The sequence below is a fragment of the Palaemon carinicauda genome, chromosome 33 (assembly GCF_036898095.1).
Source record: "Palaemon carinicauda isolate YSFRI2023 chromosome 33, ASM3689809v2, whole genome shotgun sequence".
NCBI lineage: Eukaryota > Metazoa > Arthropoda > Malacostraca > Decapoda > Palaemonidae > Palaemon > Palaemon carinicauda.
The window spans coordinates 49,479,090-49,503,947 of NC_090757.1; the positions used below are offsets into that span (position 1 = coordinate 49,479,090).

At 36.2% G+C, this 24,858-nt stretch overlaps 1 protein-coding gene and 1 long non-coding RNA gene across 2 annotated transcripts in view; one reads left to right on the forward strand and one right to left on the reverse strand.

Annotated features, from left to right (window-relative positions):
• LOC137626320 (probable caffeoyl-CoA O-methyltransferase 2) overlaps positions 1-16,064 on the reverse strand; it is a 19,417-nt gene extending 3,353 nt beyond the window's left edge. Inside the window, exon 1 of the mRNA XM_068357388.1 lies at positions 15,975-16,064. Within this exon, the coding sequence (XP_068213489.1) occupies positions 15,975-15,976 (2 nt within the window). The 5' untranslated portion in view covers positions 15,977-16,064. The remainder of the gene's footprint in view (positions 1-15,974) is intronic.
• Positions 1-16,508, forward strand: part of LOC137626321 (uncharacterized) — a 348,693-nt gene extending 332,185 nt beyond the window's left edge. The window contains exons 2-3 of the long non-coding RNA XR_011041008.1: positions 13,588-13,677; positions 16,424-16,508. This is a non-coding gene — a long non-coding RNA (uncharacterized lncRNA). The remainder of the gene's footprint in view (positions 1-13,587; positions 13,678-16,423) is intronic.
• Positions 16,509-24,858: the final 8,350 nt, after the last annotated feature.

Below are 24,858 nucleotides of genomic sequence, written 5' to 3' on the forward strand. Positions count from 1 at the left end.
ATTCTATATGTTGAGTTCAGGAAAAAAACTTTTAACATAGTCTCGCCATAAATATTCATTAAAGGTTACCTATCTTTTCTATTATATTTTCGCGAATTATTAAATCGTGTTCCACTATAGTTTAAATTGCGTAATACGTATCAATTCAAGACGAATATGAGCTAATTTTCGGGCTGCTATAACAGGTAGGCCAAATCTGCAACAAACCAACTGACGACCAAGTGGCTTAGTTTGAAAAAAAAAAAAAAAGAAAAAAAAAAGAGGTATAAATTAATCCCCGAAACAGAAAAGGTACTAGTCAAAGGTTGTGGATTCCATGGTGGAAATTAATGACTCATAAATGTCGAATGAGACTTTTTTCTGAGGTCAACTGCAACAACGGATTATGTACAGTTGGATGCAGGAGTCTCTGATACACCTTGCTACGAAGAAGTCTACAATGTGACACCCTTACTTCGGAGCGAGTAACCAAAAAGATAGTGTAGAGGAAGAGATGACAAAGGTTGTGGTTGAATGTACTTCTTCAGAGCAAGGTGTATCAGGAATTCCCTTGTCCAACTGTACGTGAATTCACTTCCAGTGCGACGCGAAATGACTAACTGGGCCAGAGTCGTGTGGCATGGGGTGTGCAACGCCAAACATATTCAGACCTGCAAGGAATGGGAGACAAATAAAATATAGATTCTTTTGTATTTTAATTTCGCGTGCATGTAAAACAGAAGGGAAATTATGTATGCTAGTTAGGAGTTTTAGGAGAGGAAACTAGATGCTATGGCACCAGTGAGATAAAATTAAAAGGGCAGGTAATCCAGGATTGGAAGTCCAAAGAAGGATTTTTTCTAATAAGACTTGAGAAAGAAGAAAAGAGAAGCGAGTGCATGTAGTCATAAAATCCACAAACTGTGATTGTGTATACTGGAGGGTAGACATTGTAAATGAAAATAGATTACTTGTTAGAATTACATGGTTTGCAAAAAGGGTATTTAAAGATATCCTTTGGAAATAAAAAAATCGTGAAGAAAGGAATGCTTAGAAAAGTGGCTGGAGGTATTCCTGATCATTAGAAATACCTTTAGCTAGAAAGGAAAAGTTGAAAATGTGAGAAAAAAAGAGGGTTGAAACATTGTGCTCGTTAAGATGGAATTGATAAGTTTATTTTGTGATAAAATGGAAAAATAAAAGATGCTAAGATAAAGGGAGTGTATGGCAATAATATAAAAGAAAAATGATTTATGACAATTATAAATTAGATATTAAAATTACTCAAAGTTCACAAGCTGCATTTGTGAATATTGCAGGGTACAATTTGGTGAATAAACAAAAAGGTTTTGGTAAGGCTATCATATGTAAAGCTTGCTTACCATAATGCATGAAATATCACATGAGGATGGGCTCAAGATAAATAGAAGAAAGAGATGATGAGAACGGAGTATGCAATGGAAGATGAAATATCATTGGAAGGAGAAAGGATTAATGAAAAGGAATCATTTAGATATTTAGGAACTAAGATTTCTAGGTCTTTAGAATTGGAGTTTAATGAAAGATTGAAAAAAGCAAATCGGGTAAAGTCTAGGTTAAGTAAAATTAGGAAATCAAATCACCTGAAATTACGTATAAAATTCAGGCTATAAGTATAGTGAGATCTGTGTTACTGTATGGACACGAGTCTTGTTATGACAATGAAACAATATCCAATAGATTTTGTAGATTTGAGAACAAAGCCCTCAGAAGAATATTGGTAGTTAAATGGCAGGACAGGATTATAAATGAAACTATAAGAGAGATTACTCAGATGACATATATGGATGAGATCATGGTGAGGTGTAGATGGAGATGGTTTTTACATGCTCTTCGCACTCCCCAAGAGAAATTAATTCACCAGACTTGCATGTGCCCTCCACAAGGCACTAGAAGAGTTGGCGGCCCAGGCCTACATGGCTGAGGACTATGAAGCGTGAAGTAGATGATGAATGAAGAAGCATTGATTTAAAAGCTCAAGATAGAGACGACTGACGAAATCTAACCCGAGGCCCTTTGCGTCAATCGGCGTTGGAGGAGAAAATGATGATGAAGATATGACAAATTGGATGAAAAAAAAATAGGTACTATATTTAATGGGATACAAGAAGAAAGATAACGTAATCAAGAAGATTAGTTAAGTAAAAAGAGCAAAGGTTAAAAGGTCTGGGATTTATTCATGTAGAATAGGGAAGTAAATGCAATGAATGATGATAAGATGAGAGAAAATGTTAGTCATAGAATATGTGAAGCCAGAAAGGTAGCAGGGTGTATGCAAAGGATGTGCAAGAGAAGAAGTGTGTCATTGAAAGACAAAGTTTTGATACATAAAGGGTTTTTGAGCTATCTTCCTTTTATGGAATTGAAGTACACGATTTTAATGCAAATTAGATAATATATTTGAAAAGTTTGGGATTAACTGTGTTTTATACTATATAAGTAATGGTTTGAAGAGTGATTTATATGGAATTGTTCAGAAACGTTAGCCATGCCATAACTGAAGAGACGGATCAAAGTTATCTGTCAAAGTTTCGTCTTGTGAAAAGAATGGAATATATGCTGATGAAAATAGTGCATAAAATTAAATGTTTCGAGGCAGAGGAGACTAATTCTTCAAGTATTAAATTTGCAGAGATTTTGGACAAACTGTGTGCAAGATGGAGGCAAATACATTGATGAGCTCTATTTGAAAGTGCATAAAACACCTGATGTGATGGAAGTTGTTTTTCCACATGATTTCCATCCATGATGCAGCAGTTTACTCATGAATTTGACAGTGACCCCTGCCTTCCTTTTTCGTTGAAGGTACCACCAGAAAAGTAGAATTGCTAATGGATATCTACTTCATATTTAATTATTCATATATACACACAGTGCATATATACAGTATGTATATATATATATATATATATATATATATATATATATATATATATATATATATAGATAGATAGATAGATAGATAGATAGATAGATTAGATATATATATATATATATATATATATATATATATATACAGTATATATATATATATATATATATATATATATATATATATATATATATATATATATATATACAGTATATATATATATATATATAATATATATATATGTATATTTATATATATATATATATATATATATATATATGTATATATGTATATATCAGCTATTGATTTATTCCGTGGAAAGCAGAGTTTCAATATGAATAATATTACCAGGGTTATGATATACATCTCTATTGCTTAGCTTTCGGAAAATCTATTTCCATCATCAGAGCCTAAAATAGGATACATTGTATAAGTTAAAACATAGTATGATGAATATTTAAAACAGAAAATTTAAAATGAACATACAAATCTTTATGAAATAAAATAAGAAATTAACATAAAACTATAAAATCAATCTAAATACAAAATAAAAGATCAAAGCGCCAGCGCCATAAACTCACATGAAATAAAATTAAACACAATTTAATTCATACGTTGCCCGGCCCAGGTTTGGTTTCAGTTTGTGTTGGAATATTGCTTCCATTATTACTAAGTCGAGGTGTCGTCATATATATATATATATATATATATATATATATATATATATATATATATATATATATATATATATATATATATATATACTGTATATATAATGTTTTGTCTATATACTTTTAATTAAACAGGGCAACCTAATGGACATTAGCCTTTTGTAGTTATGGAAAGTGTATTAGTCCATTAGGGAAAGGTGCACAGTAACTATGAAGCATCTCTTTCTCGATTTGATATCAACAGTTATCTCATGCTGTTTTCACAATCATTCTTTCTGTACTATCACATTGATCAAGTGGAACATAGTGCCAGGGATAAGATTGAACGTTCATTTAACCGGCGATTCACTCTCACGCTGAGATTATAATTAGATAAAATTATCATGTGATTTTTGTCTAGTATTTTATCTTATTCTTCTTCAGTCTAACTTCTGTTTTTTACCAAGATAAAGGTAAAATTAGATGATTATTTAAAGAGGACTTGCATCTCTCTTTCTCTCTCTATTAGGTTTTATGTACTAATGTTCTAAGCAGTGTTTCTCTCTCTCTCTCTCTCTCTCTCTCTCTCTCTCTCTCTCTCTCTCTCTCTCTCTCTCTCTCTCATTAAGTTACAGAGGCTTTCAAATTCACTGTCCTTTCAAACTGCAAATGTAGATAATTTCTTTTCATACTATGAGGCTCACTCACATCCCCAAAGCTTTATCTCTCTATCTCTCTCTCTCTCTCTCTCTCTCTCTCTCTCTCTCTCTCTCTCTCTCTCTCTCTCTATGAAAGAAGGAAAAGGATGCAAATTCAACAAAAAATGTCGATATATGCATCCTGCAACCATGAATGAAAGTCAGAAAACTCAGCAAACAGAAAAGAAAAATGAAAGCAAAAATGAAACAAAAAAAACAAGCCGAGTATATACCGCACAATGCACAAAAGGCCCCAAGATATGATGCCTTTCAACCCAAATACGCACAATTAGAGCCCAACCACAAAGAATGCATCTATAATGCCAGGGGTTGGTACAGGTATGGGGATGATTGCAGGTATACACACAAAAATAAATATGAAGGCGAAAGAGCAAATATAATAGAAAAGTTGGATTTTTTAATGGCAGAATTCCTGAAAATGAAGAAAAGAACATCATATCAGAACAGGAAGGAAGCATGGGAGAATCCATATTATTACCAATATTAAATAATGGGGATGAAACACAAACCATAATAGTGATGAATGCACAGGGTTTAGTCACGAGTAATTCTAAAATGAAAATAGAGTTCTTAGAAGAACTAACCCCAATTGAAAAAATAGATATGTTAAATATAAGTGAAACATGGTATTCCCAAGAGACTGGCAGTGACGACCAGATAAAGGGTTTCCAAACATATAGGTCAGACAGAACAAATAGAAATCAAGGGGGAACCGCAATATATGGAAGAGACATAAATCAAGGAAAAGTCTGTGAAAAATACAGCAACACAGAATGTGAATTGATTTCGGTAGAATTTGAATATGAAAAATTAGTGAATATTATAGTCTACAGACCCCCAAATACTAAGGAGTTTGACATAATAATAGAAAAAATAGATGATATATGTAGAAACCATAAAGACTGGAATATACTCCTATCCGGAGATTTTAACTTTCCTTTCGTGGATTGGAAAGAACGGATAGAAGAAAGTGGTTGTATATATACATATAAAAAAGAGAGTAATAGTAGCGCAGAAGATAAGAGACAGTTTGAAAAGTTCAAGATATGCTATTAGAACATAATATGCAACAAATAAACCACATTCCAACAAGAAAGGTCAATGTCCTAGATTTAGTATTTGTGAATGAGGTGAATTATGTTAAAGAAATAATAGCGTATAACACGGGAATTTCAGACCACAATGTCATAGAATTAATAGTCCATTCCAAAGCAAGTGAACGCAGAGAAAAACAAAGCACAAAACAATGGGAAGGATATGGAAAATATAATGGTCAGAAATAAATGCCGAATTGAACAAAGATTGGAAAAATGTGTTAGTAAGTGATAATATGCAGATAAATACGGATATATTATACAAAATACTGGAGAAAATTGTTGAAAAATATGTACCGAAAAAAAAAAATAAACATCAGATATGCACACCAAGAGACAGAAGGATCTTATTTCAGAAAGTTAGAAAGTGGAAGAAAAATCTTGCAAAAGAAAAAAATGTATGGAAAATGATGGAAATAAAAAGTAAGATAGAAAATGTAGAACAAAAGATTATACGATCAAAAGAAAATGAAAAAAAGGGACTTAGAAGAAAGGACACTTCAAAATATCAAGAAAAACCCCAAAGTACTATACTCCTATGCAGAAAAGATGAATAAAGGGAGATTAGAAATAGGCCCTCTAAGAATTGAAGGACGGTTTAACGAACGAAAAAAAAAAAGGAAATATGCAACATATTAGCAGAAAAATATAAGCGTGAATTCACGCCAAGAATTGCGAATGAGAATAATGAAACAGAAATGAGAGAAGAAAATAGTGAATATCTAACGGATATAGATATTAATGAAGCAGACATTGTCAAGGCTATAAACGAAATTAAAAATGGATCGGCAGCCGGACCAGATGGAGTTCCAGCGATTTTGTAAAAAAAAACTGCACACACTATCGCATAGCCGCTTGCAATACTGCTAAGACAAAGTGTAGATATGAGCGAGATATATGTTAAACATAAGTTAGCATATAAAACCCCTATTTCAAAAGTTGATCAAGACTAGAGGTAAGCAATTATAGACCAGTTAGTCTAACGTCACATACTATGAACGGGTAATAAAAAAGAAAATAATGAATCATTTGCTTAAAAATAATTTGTTTAATGTAGGTCAACACGGTTTTGTGCCCGGAAAAAGTACACACACCCAACTGATAGCACACTATGAAAACATATATAAAAATATGATAAATGAAAAAGACACAGATGTGGTATATCTAGATTTTGCAAAAGCCTTTGACAAGGTAGACCATAATATATTAGAGAAACAAATGAGAAAGGATATTATTAAGGGAAAGACAGGGAAATGGATAAAACGGATTTTGAGCGAAGCGAAAAATCTATTTTTGGGTGAGATGGCCATGTCGTCCTGATGGAAGTTCCTATAGGGTAGCTTCCTAGGGTATATTACAACTACGGCGATATTCCCAGAGAATTTACCTTAAGGTACCAGAATTCTAACTCCTGGAGCGAGTATCCCTCGTGAAAGGGATATCGCGACATATCAGAGGACGTATTCTAGACACGTCACATGGCAATCTACAACCTGGACAGAGATTTCGTCTCGTAGGAGGTGATTGACGAGATACGAATTCGGGAAAGAAAAAGGGGAGCCGCTCCCAAGGCTTCCCTATCCCCCGATTCGTATGCGTGCCTGGCGCCAATCCTGGCGCCATCTGTATTCCTTGTAGCGTACACGAGGTGCTACAGATACTGTATGTAGGGAGGGGTCCTACAGCCCTTTCTTAGAAAGGCAAGGGCGGGTCCATCAGGACGACATGGCCATCTCACCCAAAAATAGATTTTTCGCTTCGCTCAAAATCCGTTTTTTGGGCTCAAGCCATGTCGTCCTGATGGAAGTGTACCAGAGCATTACTGTATCTGTGGATTCTCAGAACGTGCCGTACTCCCCGGAGGTAATTTTTTTTTTTTTTTTTTTTTTTTTTTTCCCGGTCGACTAGACCTAGAGACCTAAGATGTTACCGTTATACATCTTTTCAACTAACTATAAACTATGTTAGAGCTTCCTGCCCCCTACAGGGAAGAGTCCTACTAGATTCTGGAAAAGTCTCGAAGAGTACATATATCTATGTATGAATACCAGGCAAGCTAATATAGTGGTCTCGCCCTATATTAAGTAAAGCATAGTTTGTAAAGGACCACTGCGTCAATATGAAATATCGACCAGTTTTCCGCACAATACTTGTATTGGACAAAGGTTTTATATCCGCATAGGAGGAAAACCAATGCAACATAGCTTGCATAAAGGAACAATTCTATTTTGAATTATCCCAGATAAGGTACATAGAATGAATGCTCAATTATACCAATAAATTGACACAGGTGAAGGAGACGCAAGGTTCTCAAGAACCAGATTATTGACAGGCAATAAATAGACAGGTTAACCACAATTATATATATATATATATAAGAAGAGGATAACCCAAAACTTTAAGCATAAGTATGATAGTAAACAGAGCTTGTTTGTCTGAAAGAAAAAACATTAGATGCCACTTTTAAGATACCGAGGTATCAAAGTCATAAAAGCCTGTATTACAAATCAATGACATTAGCGTTAGAAACGCTCGGCACACATGTCTGCACTTATGCTAGGTTCACCTTCGGAAATGGAACAGTCTGGATGGGCAACACAGTGCCCTCACTTAGTTTGTAGTACAGTATGTAACTACACACTCACCCTGGAATTAATCGTCCCAATTAAGACCACTGTTCCTCGCAGAGTTAAACAGTAGGGTTAACACCGCGACCCACTGCTACCACAGATCTCTTTTAGTTCCTCTACTTGCTTCGCATAGTGGCGAAAGAACACTCTGGAAGACTTCCAGCCAGTGTATGAACGGAGATGTTCAAAATCCATACAATTAAAGAAATTTAAGAATGAGGCAACTTTCCTCGGATCGTGACCTGCGGGTGTATTGTCAGGATCCGCTCTGCGAATAAAATATGTGATTTTCGCTCTGAGTTGATTCAGAGATAAATTTGAGCCTGATGTTTCTCCCCTGAATAGTTGACCACCCTTGAAGTCTGAAGTTCTATGAAGATAGACCTTTAGGCATTCTACTGGACATAGAGATGCATCTTCTTTCAGAGGGCAGATTCTCCAGGGACCCCACCTGTTGGTGGGTAACTCATTCTTGGCGAGAAACGTAGGATCCGGAAACAGGTTCAGTTCTTCCCCATCCAGGAACTGAACACGACCTGCCTCTCTCGAGAGGCTACAATCTCACTAACCCTGGCCCCGGACGCGAGTGCAAAATAGGAAAATAACTTTTTTGTGTCAAATCCTTTAACGCACACTCTTCCTTGCTCAACAGAGAAGCGAAATGAAGAACTTGTCTAAAGACCATGAAATGGGCTTTGGAGGTGCTGAAGGTCTGAGCCTAGCACAGGCTTTCGGGACTTTATTAAAGATCTCGTTACCTAGGTCGACCTGGAAGGCATATAGAATGGGTCTTGTCAAAGCAGACTTACACGCTGAAATCGTGTTCGCTGCCAACCCTTGACCATGGAGGTGGGGAAAAAAGATAAGCAGAAGTCTGTCAAGATCTCCTGCGGAATCTTCGCCTTGACAAAAGGCCACCCATTTTCTCCAAGATGACTCATATTGCCTTCTAGTAGATTTGCATTTATATTCCTCAAGGAAGTCTATACTGGCTTTCGAAATCCCGAAACGCTTTCTCACCGCTAGGGAGAGAAAATCATGAACTGCAGGGTCCGGGTTTTCTGTAATGAAGCGCAGACAGTTGACTTCTGGACTCGCTGGGTCAGAACTGGATCTGGTAGTGGTACAAACTTCAGCTACAGTTCCAATGCCAGGAGGAACCACACGCTGTTCGGCCACTTGTGGGCCACTATTGCCGCTACCCTTTGAAGGATCTCAGTTTGTTGAGGACCCTCAACAGAAGGTTGTGAGGAGGGAACAGATAAATCTTGGACCATCTGTTCCAGTCGAGGGACATCGCGTCCACTGCTTCCGCTAAGGGGTCCTCGTACGGGGCACGTACAGGGGCAACTTCTTGTTGTCTTTCGTCGCAAAGAGGTCTATCTGCAGTTCTGGGACTGATTCAGAATGAAGGAGAATGATCCTGCGTCTAAGGACCATTCCGACTCTATCGGTGTGAACCTGAATAGAGCGTAAGCTGTCACATTGCGGACTCCTTGAAGGTGAACTGCCGACAGGTACCACTTCTTCTTTTCCGCCAATCGGAAGACGGCCAACATCACCTGGTTGAGAGGTGGTGACCTCGATCCTTGTCGATTCAAGTATCTTACAACTACCTCGCTGTCTATTACCACTTTATGTGGAACGAATGACGCGGGGAGACTTTCTTTAAGGTAAGGAGCACTGCCCTAGCTTCTAGAAAGTTTTATGAGAAAGGTCTTGAATAGCCTGGACCAAGTCCCCTGGACTTTTTTCCGATGAGAGTGACCTCCCCATCCCTCCTTTGAGGCGTCTGAGTGAATCGTCGCCGACGGGGGAGGTGGCTGAAGAAGAACCTGACTTCTTTAGATGTCTGGCTTGGGACCAAGGCCTGAGAAGAGTACTTAGCCGAAGCGGCTGGTCTTCTCAGATCTCTTCACGCGTTTGATGCATAACTTCTCCAAACTCCGATTGCATCCTTTAGCTGTGCTCTTAGCACTGGGTCTGTCACCGAAGCAAACTGGAGAGAGCGCAGTACTCTCTCCTGCTCGTGTCTTGATATCCTTTCGGAATCTTGAAGTCTCTTGACAGAACCCGCTATCTCCTTCCTTTTCTTCGCCGGGGTGGAGAAACGGTGTGACAAAAGGTCCCAGTGGATCTTAGCCACTGGAACTTTTGAGATGGAGAAAGTCGAGACTTTTTCTGTTGATCTTGAAGCCTAGGTACTCTAGGAACTGGATCACTTGACTGGAAGCTTGCAAGCATTCTGTCTCGGATGCTGCCCACACCAACCAGTCGTCCAGGTAGGCTACTACCTGAATTCCCTTTAGGCGAAATTGTTTGGAAGGAATCATAACTACAGAAACCTTCGGTAGTGACCTAAGGGAGCTAAGCTCCCTTTGTATGTGTTAGGTCAGCGAGGGGGACTCTGCCCCAAGCCAGACAACACAGACTCAGACTAAAAACTCTGTTGTTCTGTCCCTCTTGAACCATAACTACAGGAACAGGAAGGTACAGTAACACCCTAGTATAGTTTTATCGAAAATAAATTCGGAAAAAACCACTTAGGGATAAGCCCAAGGCTTAAACAGAGGGAAAGGGATTGCATACCTTCTCCGAAGAAAAGAAAGCAACCGGGGAGTTTGATAAAGAATACTAAGGCTCCATAAGCAATTAGCCTAGGCACCAAGAGAATCGATTACCTAATTCACCGAAACTCACACGTATACAATCTTGGAAATATTCCACACAGTCTAAAATGTATAAAATATAGCCTAAAGCTTCAATAAAATTTTAATTACACTCGGAAAAACCAAAATCATGCATGAAGTACTAGGACCAAACGACTAGGCTACATGGCCTAGCGTAGGCCAGAATGGCGAATACTTCGCCAAATAATACTAAGCATGAAAGGAAATCCTATGTAATGCTAAATAGCTAAAATTTATTAAAGCAAAACAACCAGGAATGTCGCTCTGACCAACTAATTTATACCTAGCGAGCGACAGTGTCCAGGACACCTCTGGTAGGCTACGGCTCTTGTATCAAAGATTAATCCTATTAATCACTCAAAATTTTACCAAGAGCCTACATTTATACATAACAGACACTATACTCAACTTATCAGAGGCCGACGAAGACGAAGAAGCCATGAAAAATCGAATAAATCCAAGATTTGCGAGAAAAACAGGAAAAAGCACGGAGTTGTTAAGCTACGCAAAAAGGAATACAGATGGCGCCAGGATTGGCGCCAGGCACGCATACGAATCGGGGGATAGGGAAGCCTTGGGAGCGGCTCCCCTTTTTCTTTCCCGAATTCGTATCTCGTCAATCACCTCCTACGAGACGAAATCTCTGTCCAGGTTGTAGATTGCCATGTGACGTGTCTAGAATACGTCCTCTGATATGTCGCGATATCCCTTTCACGAGGGATACTCGCTCCAGGAGTTAGAATTCTGGTACCTTAAGGTAAATTCTCTGGGAATATCGCCGTAGTTGTAATATACCCTAGGGAGCTACCCTATAGGAACTTCCATCAGGACGACATGGCTTGAGCCCAAAAAAGATTTTTTACAAAACAGAAAACAGATAGTGGTTGCAAATGACGAGAAATCAGATGAAGCTCAGGTAATATCTGGCGTTCCACAGGGTACGGTATTAGCTGCACTGCTGTTTGTTATTATGATCTCAGACATAGACTGTAATGTTAAAGACTCTGAAGTTAGAAGCTTCGCCGATGACACAAGAATAAGTAGAGAAATTACTTGTGATGAAGATAGGAACTCATTACAAAGAGATCTAAACAAAATATATGAATGGGCGGAGATAAATAGGATGGTATTTAACTCCGATAAGTTCGAATCAATAAATTATGGAAACGGAGAAAGAATGGTATATGTATACTGGGGACCTAATAACGAGACATTCACAAACAAGGAAGCAATCAAAGACCTTGGTGTAATGTTAAACAGGAATATGTTATACAACGACCAAATAGCAACACTGTTGGCTAAATGTAAAGCAAAAATGGGAATGCTATTCAGACACTTTAAAACAAGAAAAGCTGAAAACATGATTATGCTGTACAAAACTTATGTACGTAGTACACTCGAGTACTGCAGTGTGATATGGTACCCACACTACCAAAAGGATATTGCACAAATAGAGAGTGTACAAAGGTCCTTTACTGCTAGAATAGAAGAAGTTAAGGACCTTGACTACTGGGAAAGACTGCAATTTTTTAAATTATACAGTCTAGAAAGGAGAAGAGAACGCTACATGATAATACAAGCATGGAAACAAATCGAAGGAATTACTAAAAATATCAGAAAGAGCAAGCCGAGGTAGATTAATAGTGCCCAAAACTATACCAGGAAAACTAAGGAAGGCACACAGGACATTAATCCACTACGCACCAGCATCGATAATGCAGCGACTATTTAATGCGCTGCCAGCTCATCTAAGAAACATATCAGGAGTGAGCGTAGATGTGTTTAAGAATAAGCTCGATAAACACCTCAGATGCATCCCAGACCATCCAAGACTGGAAGATGCAAAATACACCGGAAGATGCATAAGCAACACTCTGGTGGATATACGAGGTGCCTCACACTGAGGGACCTGGGGAACCCAAACATAGAATAAGGCAATAAGGTAAGGTAAGGCTCTCTCTCTCATTAAGTTACAGAGGCTTTCAAATTCACTGTCCCTTCAAACTGCAAATGTAGATAATTTCTTTTCATACTATGAGGCTCACTCTACATCCCCAAAGCCTGATCTCTCTCTCTCTCTCTCTCTCTCTCTCTCTCTCTCTCTCTCTCTCTCGCTCTCTCTCTCTCTCGCTCTCTCTCTCTCTCTCTCTCCAAAAGATCTCTTGATAAGATTTGGCAAGGTTATTAGAATTCTGTGGATCAAAATAAGATGAAGATCACTAGTAATATATCACCATGGAAATACGATAATGTGCCTAGAAGGTGAGAACTACCCTCTGCTCCTAAGAACTGATCACACTCATTTAACGCATAAGTGCGTAATAACTGGCAGGTGCCAACCCTTCAGTGATGATTGGTTAGTTTCCCTGGCTGTTACGCATATGCTGATTCAATTAATGTCCCAGTCTTGGTAAAGTTCATTTTCACTAAGATTCTTGGAGAAGTTTTGTATGTCAGTAGCCTTTTTAAGTTCATATTGGAGGCTGGTCTTCTTACCTATTTTTTAAAGTATATTACAATCTTAAATGTTTTGCAATTAAGTTATTTTTTTTATTTTATTTTTTTAAGATGCTAATTCTTTATCATGCTCCAATCGGCATCAATGATTTTGAGAATAATTAGCAAATTTATAGGAATTTAAAAGCTTATACATTCCTGCTGTTCAACCCCACCTCTCTCTCTCTCTCTCTCTCTCTCTCTCTCTCTCTCTCTCTCTCTCTCTCTCTCTCTAGTTGGACATGTGTAGTGATTAATTCAATCATTCAAAGTAATTAAATATATCGTATTGTTATAGTAGAACCTGAACATAATTATCATCTAGTAAAAAAGATCCCGTTACCATTTGCCTAACCTTTGGCTTTTGATATGAACTTCGAATATGCATTTTGTTATTAACCTCTACATATTTTTTCAGAATCAAATCGAGATGTAGATCTACGATTCTCATTCACCACGGCCACCAACTGGTACAATCTGGAAATTACTATCAGATGAGTCATCCAAGGTGAGTGGCGATTTCTACCGATAGTATTTCATGATTAGGCAAGGTTATCTATAACTCAAAGGGCTGAAGGACCTAGCGTGCCTAGTTACATGTATTTTTACTTCATCATAAATCACTGCCAAATTCCTCTATAATGCTGAATCGTACAAATTTCTATAAGATTAGTCTCTATAGAAGACTCATCCGTAGGGCGTTTAACTTCTAGCTTGCACACTCTTGCTCTTACGGAATATCATAGCCTCTCCTTTCTAATCCATCTTTCAGGCCATCTGTCCAATCATTTTTACTTGCCTACTAATTCTCGTCCTAGCGCTTTTGAATTATACTCACTATTGTCGTCGTCCATTCGGTCTATATGACCAAACCACCTCAAAATACTGATTTACTTATGCTAATCTTCTTACCACTTCTGAGTATCTCCAACGTTCTCTCACCCCTTAAGTTCATTTACACCACATAATATTTAGATAGTTTATCTTGACAATTTCAACCTGTTACCTTTCATTTGCAATAAACTCTATGATTCACTTCCAAGGAGAATTAGCTCAACAGTCCCTTCATACATCTCAATCATGGCCTCCACAAACATTTCAAATCTCTTACCAATCTTTTGCTCACATCCTGCTACCTTTCTATCTTTTCCTAATATTTCATTGACTACTTCCTTTGTCTTTCCATTGCCCATTATGTGCATTCCTATATATTCATTTGAATCAACCATTTCCATTCTTTATCTATCTGTATTAATATCCGTTACTCCATCTTCCTCGTTTCCATTTACTCTCATTGCTTGTTCTTGCTCACATTTACTCTCAATTTCATCTTCTCGTAGACTCTTTCAAAACTCTCTTAGCAAATTTCTACAGGTTTTCTTCACCTGTCCTAATCAACCAAGTATCATCTGCAAGTATCAACCACTTTACATGCCATTCACCAATCATTTTCTCATCCAACAACTTTGCTCCTCCATCCTCTATCCTTATGTGACATCTCGCTTCACTTCCTCCATGAATATACTGAACAGGCAGAGAGAGATGATATACCCTTACCCCACCCAACTTTTAGACCAAACCCACCATTCCCAGGCCTATAATTTGATATCTTTCATAAACCTATGATTTATACTAAACATTCTCAATACCCTTCACATTGCATTATAAACAATCATATCACAAGCTTAGTTTCAGGTCCCTATATGTTGCTTTTACCTTTTACTTTCAAAATACTCACTTGGCTTTCATTTCCATAGCAAACTCCATCCACACTCTTTCATCCTTGCTTAAACCACACTTTGCTCCCCTTATCAGTCCTTCAATCACATGCTGTACTTTCTCAATCAAAATCCTTCTAAATAACCTCCCTGGTATACTAAGCATCTTTATGCCGACATAGTTCTCAAAATCATTCAATATCATTCTTATCACCTTTACATAGCAGGATAATTATTGCTCCCACTCATTCATAAGGGACATCTCCTCAGCCAGAAAGACATAAATCACAGATCCTGGTCAGTCCCTCAGTTACATTACAATTACCCTATTTTATCATTTTATTTGTAAACCCATCCATTCCTGATGACTTTAATTTCCGCAATCTCACAATTGCTTCTCTAAAACAGTCACTTATCCAAGCTTGCCCCTTCAAGTCGTGCATTACTCAGTTGTAACTCTCCTCTGTCGTCCACATTCAGCAAATATTCAATATATATATATATATATATATATATATATATATATATATATATATATATATATATATATATATATATATATATATATATATATATATATATATATATATATATATATATATATATATATATATATATATATATATTATATATATATATATATATATATATATATCATATATATATAAATATATATATATATATATATATATATACATACACACATACGAACTGGAGATCAAAGGGAACATTAAAAAACACACAAACTTTTAAGCTGAAGATGAATTTTGTTACTTTCATTATTGTTATCAGTTATAGCAGTGGTAGCAGTAATAGCAATTCCATTGTGGTGTTTTTTTTTTTTTTTTGTATTTTGTATACTCATTACAATTGTGTTATATATGTAATTACATTATGTGTTATACGTAGGTCTATGACAATGGATCTGCCGTTGTTAAACGGGGTTGAACGTGGCCTTAAATTTTTGGTAAGTATAATATAACAGTAATCTTCAATTACGAAAGTTTTCTAAAACTCTCTTGATTATAAGTTAAAAATCCATTCACTTGAATAATAAATGCAAATAAATAAATGATTTATAGCTCACATGGTAATGAAATGATGGTCACTGGACACCTTTCTTATCTGGCAGTTGGATGACGACTACTTTTGTTTTGCTTTTTTTCCGAAGGTTTAAGAGATGATGCAGTTGCCAGGTTTTTTTTAGCAGGCTCAGATTTCTTTAATCTAATCTTGAATATTAATAAAATAAAAAGTAGATAGAGAAGGATGTCTTCTGTGCATTTTCTCGACCGGATAGAGAAGACCTAGTCTGGTATTGACTTGTTAAATAGGTATTGATTAGAAATATTAGTAATACATTTATATTCTGAAGAGGATAAAATTTGTGGTGGCTAAGTTATATTTTCAAGTCTTTTTTTTTCCTTTTTTTTTAAACTATACTGTATTTCATAGTTGTCCCTTTGGCATATGTCTTGTAAGTTGTGTTACAATATTGTCGAATAAAAACTAAAACAATTGCACAAATATTTTCAGGCTATTCATCAACTCGTCAGTACATAAGAGGCTGCGATTGTCCCAATCTTATATTTCGAAGTTTTTTCTCCATGATTCTAAAGGTAAGTTACTTTTTTTCTTATAATTTTGACAGTACATTTAGTTATAAGATGTTGACAGGGGAGAACTTAGAGAAAATACCTAGGTAATGGAGACAGTTGACATAGCTGCTTTTGATAGGTTGTAAAGTGTTATTGTTTGGGGATCTTAAAGCAAAACGTGGTGTTCTAGTGCAGATGATGATAAACAATTTTTTTTAAAGATAATAGGAGCTATTTTTATATTGAATAGATTGGATACTATAGTAGAAATTAATTATTATTGTTATTATTATTATTATTATTATTATTATTATTATTATTATTAGCTAAGCTATAACCTTAATAGGAAATCAGGATATTATAAGCCAAAGAGCACCAACAGGGAAAATAGCCCTGTGAGGAAAGGAAATAAATAAACTATATTATTATTATTATTATTATTATTATTATTATTGCTATTTTGTTATTACTTGCTAAGCTACAACCCTAGTTGGAAAAGCAGGATGCTACAGGCCCAGGGGCTCCAACAGGGAAAATAGCCCAGTGAGGAAGGGAAACGAGAAAAAAATAAAATATTTCAATATTAGTAACAACGTTAAAATAAATATTTTTATATAAACTTTAACAAAACAAGAGGAAGAGAAATAAGATGGAATAGCGTGCCCGAGTGTACCCTCAAGCCAAATAACTCTAACCCAAGACAATGGAAGACCATGGTACAGAGGCTATGGCACTACCCAAAACTAAAGAACAATGGTTTGATTTTGGAGTGTCCGTCTCCTAAAAGAGCTGCTTACCATAGCTAAAGAGTCTCTCCTACCCTAACCAATAGGAAAGACTTATGAGAAGTAATGAATAACATTTTGATAATATGGACTTAATTGAGCATTATAATTAACACTGAAAAATGCAAATGACCGCATTAATGGCTAAAATTGGAGACAAAATATATCCAAAAGAGGTAAAATTCCGAATATTTTAAAAATTTCAGCTTCTGTCCGTGTAAATATTAATATTTTGCGCAATATTCAAGTTACCCACTAGATGCAAGTCCATGACGAGTCCGTTTTCTCTTATTGATAAATAAGGAAAACGTACTCAAAATACGCTCTCTCTCTCTCTCTCTCTCTCTCTCTCTCTCTCTCTCTCTCTCTCTCTCTCTCTCTCTCTCTCTCTCTCTCTCTCTCTCTCTCTCTCTCTCTCTCTCTCACGAAAAGAAATTACATTTTAAACACTTAATGCATAAGCAAATATTTCAACTATACCTTACACTTAGCCTACACCTGCTGAATCACATCGCATCACATCATGTAATCATTATACCAGTCTGACAAGCTCTACCATTATTATTATTATTATTATTATTATTATTATTATTATTATTATTATTATTATTATTATGCTAAGCTACAATCCTAGTTGGAAAAGCATTATGCTATAAGGACAAGGGCCCTAACAGCTAATATAACTCAGTGGGGAAAGGAAATTAGGAGATATACTACAAGGGAAGTTTAAGAACAACAGCATTAGAAAAGAATTTCACATATAAATCATAAAAACTAAAATATAACTGGAGGAAGAGAAATAAGATAGAATAGCGTGCACGAGTGTACCATCAAGCAAGAAAACTCTAACCCAAGACAATGGAAGACCATGGTACAGAGGCTATAGTATTACCCAAGACTAGTGAACAGTGGTTTGATTTTGGAGTGTTCTTCACCTAGAGGAGCTGCCTACCAAAGCAAAGTCTCTTCTACCCTTACAAAGAGGAAAGTAGCCAATGAACAACTACAGTGCAGTAGTGAACCCCTTGAGTGAAGAAGAATTGTTTGGTAATCTCATTGTGGCCAAGTGTATGAGGTTAGAGGAGAATGTGGAAAGAATAGTCCAGGCTATCCTGTGTATGTGTGGTCAAAAGAAAAATGAGCCGCAACCAGAGAGAAGGGGGTGTCCACTGTAATACTGGCTGGCCAGTCAAATGACCCAATAACTCTCTAGCGGTAGTATCACAACTGGTAGCTGGTGCCCTGGCCAATCTACAACCTACAACTTAGAAGAATAGAGAGGCGGGTCGTAGAGTACTGATGGTATACTGGTCTAGTGAGTATGTGATTGTTGTGGTTACTCTGTAGTCCTCAATAAAAGTTATGACACCACAGATACTGCAAAACTTGTTTGTATAAAATGACTGTAATGTTATTAAGGAAATAGCATCACTGGAAAGTAGGAAAGGAACTACCACATCCCAGGATATACTCGATGAATTATAGATAAGGTGTTAGCGAGACATAGGGCTCCTACGATGGCAGGTAAAAAGAATGGTCTGGTAGGATTGTTGAAGGGTGGAATGGGGTTTCAAGATATTAACTCATCTTCACTCATTGTCCTGCAATGTTTTATACGTATACCAGGGATCTTTGTGTGCAAAGACAATAAACTTTCCACATGTAACCATTGTTATTGTGAGAGCTGTCAACTTCATTAGCTCAAAAGGTCGATATCATCGCCAATTTAAAGAGTTGCTAGCAGATACTGAAGCTCAATACTGTGGTATGAAGTATTTTTGTGAAGTCGGGTGGCTGAGTGAGGCAGGAATGCTGATAAGAGCATATGAACTTTTAAATGAACTTGTGCTCTTCTTAGACATAAACCGTGAATCAAATTGGGAAGCTGCAGCATGTGGAGAATGAATTTATGAAATATAGTTTGGATATCTTGACCCTAACTGAAACACATTGTAAGGGGATTGGTAAAGAAATTTTAGACCAGGAATATATATATATATATATATATATATATATATATATATATATATATATATATATATATATATATATATCTGCTCAGGAAGGATAGATGGAATTGGAAGGGAAGGGGTAGGAATGATGATGTTACCAAGAGCAGAAAAGGCAGTAAAGAAATGGAGAGCTCTAAATAGTAGATTGTTACTTGCAAAGTTTAAATAAAAGCAGTGCAATATGAGTATTATAGTTTGCTATGCACCAACAAATGATTTCCCTGAAGAAAGGAAAGATGAATACTATGTAGAACTGCAGAGTGCAAGAGATGAGATCCCAGAGAGATATGAAAATTGTGATCGGTGACTTCAGTGTTAAAGATGGACGGAATAATCAAGGTGTAAAGAATGTGATGGGTGTTGAGGGTCTTGGTGAAGTTACAAATGAAAATGGGGCACACTTTATAAATTTTTGTTCAACAAACAATCTTGTTATTGGAGGAACTCTTTTCAAGCGCAAGGACATCCACAAATATACATGGACTTCACCATGCGGCAATTACAAAAATCAAATAGATCACATAGCCATTAATAAAGAGAGAATGAGGACTGAAAAATGTAAGAAGCTATAGAGGTGCAGATATTGGTAGTGATCACCAGTTCCTCAATGCCACAGTAAAATTAAAACCTAAAGTCCCCAACAGAAATGTAGATAGAATACCTAGATTTGATACAATTAAGCTTCTAGAAGATGAGCACAGAGAAACCTCTCCAATGAAATGTAGGGATCGATTTGCAGTCTTAGAGAATTCAAGAAACGAAGAGCAGACAATTAATGAAGAATGGTGTGATATTAAGAACATATATCAGTCAGTTGGTAGTGAAATTTTGGGACATGCAGTTACAAGGAGAAAACGATGGATATCAAATGATACTTGGGAGACTATAAAAAGGAGACAAAGACAGAAATTGATTGTTGAAAGTTTTCGATTAACTAATGAAAATTACAAGATAGAGTGTGCTAAGTATTCCAGTAATGACAGTGAAGTAAAAAGAAAAGCTAGGAATGACTGGAGAGAATATTTAGACAGGAAAGCAGATGAGGTTGACAAAGCTATGAATTCAGGGAGTGGCTATAGCGTAAGAATTGCTTACAGAATTATTAATGAAATCTCCTCTGGGGCAAAGAAAAAGAAGCATATATCCATCAAAAAGAGAGGTGGATCTGTTGTAACAACAGAAAAAGAAGAAAGTCAACGTTGGATGGAACACTTTAGTGAGGTCATGAATAGGAGATATAAGTGGAATAGTTTGATTGATATACCTAAAGCTGAGGAAGCCTTGATGTGCTCATGAATGAAATCAGTGTGTTTGAAGTCGAAGCTGGCATTAAAAAACTAGAGAGATGGAAAGCCCGTGGATACGATGGAATAACTGCTGAGATGATATTGGCTGAAAATGGAGTGACTCCCAGAACAATGACAAGATTATTTTGTAAAATGTGACGTGAAGAGGCTAATCCTAATGAATGACAGCTGGGAGTGTTGGTGAAAATGGCAAAAAAAAGGAGATCTGACTGATTGCAATAATTACAGAAGCATCACACTTACATCAGTTGTCATGAAAATATATAGTATGCTCATTCTAAAGAGACTAGAGATAAAGATTGATGTGAACCTGAGATATGAACGAGCAGGATTTAGAAAAGGTGGAAGTTGTACTAACTAAATTTTCATTTTAAGATATGTGGTACATCAATGTGTAGAATATAGAAATCCAATTTTAATGGCAATTGTGGACTATTTAAAAGTCTTTGATAGTGTGCACCAGACAATTTTGTGGAGAGTTTTGCATTATTATGGAATTCCTCTTAAATTTCCAGTGAACAGTGGAGTACTCCAAGGAAATGTGTTGTCACCTATGATGTTTATCTTCCTCATGGATTCTGTAATGCATAGAACAGTTGGGGATGGTGGAGAAGGATTGGACTGGATTGGTAACGGGAAATTAGCTGACCTAGTGTATGCTTATTATGGTGTCCTTATTAACAGAACGCCACAGAACTTGCAAAGCTTCCTTGCCAAAATGCATGAAATATCACATGAGGTTGGGCTCAAGATAAATAGAAGGAAGACAGAGGTGATGAGAACGGAATATGTAATGGAAGATTAAATGATTTGTCATTGGAAGGAGAAAGGATTAATGAGGTGGAATCATTTAAATATTTTAGGAACTATGATCTCTAATACAGGATATTTAGAATTGGAGTTTAATGAAAGATTGAAAAAAGCAAATCAGACAATGACTAGGTTAAGTAAAATTTGGAAATCAAATCGCCTCAAATTACATTTAAAAATCAGGCTATATATCAGTTTAGTGAGATCAGTGTTACTGTATGGACATGAGTATGATAATGAAACAATATCCGACAGATTTTGTAGATTTGAGAACAAAAGCCACCAGACGAATATTGGTAGTTAAATAGCATGACAGGATTAGAAATGACACTATAAGAGAGATTACTTGAGTGTCTTATATGAGAGGGGTAGATGGAGATGGTTTGGACATGTTTTTCGTACTCTCCAACAGAGATTAGTTCACCAAACTTTCATCTTGGATCAGAAGATGCTAGAAGAATAGAAAGACCGAGGCCTACATGGTTGAGGACTATGAAGCGTGAAGTAGGAGATGATAAATGGAAAAGTATTGATTTAAATCTCAAGATAGAGACGACTGGCAAAATTTAACTGGGGCCCTTTGCGTCAATAGGCGTAGGAGTAGATGATGGATTATGAACATGAAAGGTAACTTTATCCCAGATATGAATGATAATGAATGGAAGTGTGACTTAGCAGTTTTGGAATATATAACAGACCACCTCAGTACCCTGAATGTTATGCTTCAAAGGAAAAATCAACTTATTAATGACCTGTTCTCCCTGATCAAAGGGTTTCAGATCAACTTACAGTTGTGCGAATCACAGATCACAAATCAAAACACAGCCCACTTCCAAACATTAGACAGCTATGTAATTTGCAATGATCAGTGTCTGAAATATGGTAACAGATTGGCAGCTCTACAAGAAGAATTATCAATGCGAATCCATGACCTTAGAAAACACTCGCTAGCTATTGAACTGTTTACTTCCCCATTTCCTGTGGATGTGGACACTATTCCAGAGGATATGCAAATGGAAATAATTGAACTACAATGTAATAATGAACTAAGAAATAGTTATGGTGGTAGTTCCATTTTTAGTTCTTTAAACAACATTTATATAACAAAATATCCCAAACTATCTAGTCATGCAAGGAAGATAGTGGCAGTGTTTAGTAGCACGTATGTATGTGAAAAGCTCTTTTAAAAATGAACCTTGTTAGGAATATATTTTTGTCCTCACTTAGAAAGCACCTTAGGTGGTGCCACATCAATCATTCAGCTTAATTTTGACCACTTGGTTAAACAAATGCAAGGTCAACCATCGCAGTAGATTAAAGGTAAGGGTGTATGGTTTCAGTTTCAGTATCATCAGAATAAATACTCACCAGAATGCTAACCAGGGAAGCCCAAACCCCCGCTGTGGTACCCAACCTCAGCAGTACCCTCCCCAATAAACAGCATAAACTTATGGTCCCTGGCGGGGATCGATCTGCTGTCATGCAAATGCAAGGCGAACACGTTACCACTGTACTAACCAGGAGGCTTTGGTTGCATGAAGAACGTTAGGATAATCCCGTCAATTCAAAGTGCACAGTTATCTTTACGTTCATATTACACCCATATAAAATAATAATAATTATCCATGTATAATTCGTATGGGTAGCTGGGTGAAAAAACAGCAGTGTTTTGTTTTGGATGGGAATGTTAAGAATCTTAGTTCTTGAAATAATTTACTTGACAAAGGTTAAAGGAAGGTATTTATATTATTTTGTATTATATATTACATTCACATGTCCTGTGAAGCCATCTATTACTACAAATTGTTTTCCAATAGTTAGAAATTCAAAACTAATTTTGTAGTTTTTTTTCTCGTGGCCATCTTTCAAATGCCTCTAAATACGGCCCTTCATAACATAAGATTCTTGACTATTGGTCCTTCTTTTGAAAAGGTTGCACACCCCAGCTCTAATGTAACACAACTATCAGACCACTTCATACTTATATTACAACATTGTCTTTGGTATATGTATATATATATATATATATATATAATATGTATATATAAAATATGTATAAATAAAATATGTATATATATAAGTATATATATATATATATATATATATATATATATATATATATGATGAAAGATTTTAATGAAAATAATTTAATGAAAAATTGAAAAAAGCAAATCAGACAATGGCTAGGTTAAAAAAAGTTTGGAAATAAAATCGCTTGAAATTTCACATAAAAATCAGGCTATATGTCAATTTAGTGAGATCGTGGTATGACTACAGATTTTGGAGATTTGAGAACTAAGACCCCAGAGGAATATTGGGAGATAAATGGCAGGACATGATTAAAAATGAAACATAAGGGAGATTACTCGAGTGCCATATGTGGATGAGATCATGGTGAGGAGCAGATGAAGATGGTTTAGTAACTTTAGTCATACTCTTCGCACTCCCCAAGAGAGACTGGTTCACCAAACTTTCAACTGGGCTCCACAAGGCACTAGATGAGTTGGAAGACCCAGACCTACATAGCTGAGGACTATGAGGCATGAAGAAGGAGAGGACGATTGGAGAAGTATTGATTAAAAGCTCAAGATAGAGATGACTGGCGAAATCTAACTGAGGCCCTTTGAGTCCATAGGCGTAGGAGGAGATGATGATGATAAGCATACAAAGGAAAACAAAAGAAATCAGCAGTCAATTCTTCATTCTTTAACGCATATATGAAAAATTACATTTCTTTGCAGAATACTTCTGCTGTAGCAGTCGTATCTTAAACCTTATAAGTGTAAAGACTAGCAAAGATTAGGGAAATTGAATCAAAGATTACGAACTTCCCAAACCATCCAGACGGGAAGCGATAACTTTGCCTTCCTCGCTGCGTTTGCTAAAGGTAAACATGGCGCTCTTTGGTCTCCGACCCCTGGCAGGACGTTTTGTTCCCAATTTACTTGTTTAAATATTACATGCATGGCCAAGTTCCTCTTCAAAGCTGTCTAGTTAGTACCAACTGGGTCTGAGGTACCTTTGACTTATTTAGGAGAGAGAGAGAGAGAGAGAGAGAGAGAGAGAGAGAGAGAGAGAGAGAGAGAGAGAGAGAGAGAGAGAGAGAGAGAGAAGGTCTGTTAAAGTCTGTTGCAAATTGTGTATCACATACTGTTTGATGTGATATCTAAGCATTATGTCTAGTGTTTAAAGTAAATTGTAGGCTATAGGGGTCACTTGATAATGTATAAATATTTTCAGAAAATATAGACTATATATATATATATATATATATATATATATATATATATATATATATATATATATATATATATATATATATATATATATATATATATGTATATATATACATATATATATATATATATATAGATATATATATATATATATATATATATATATATATATATATATATATATATATATATATATGTGTGTGTGTGTGTGTGTGTGTGTGTG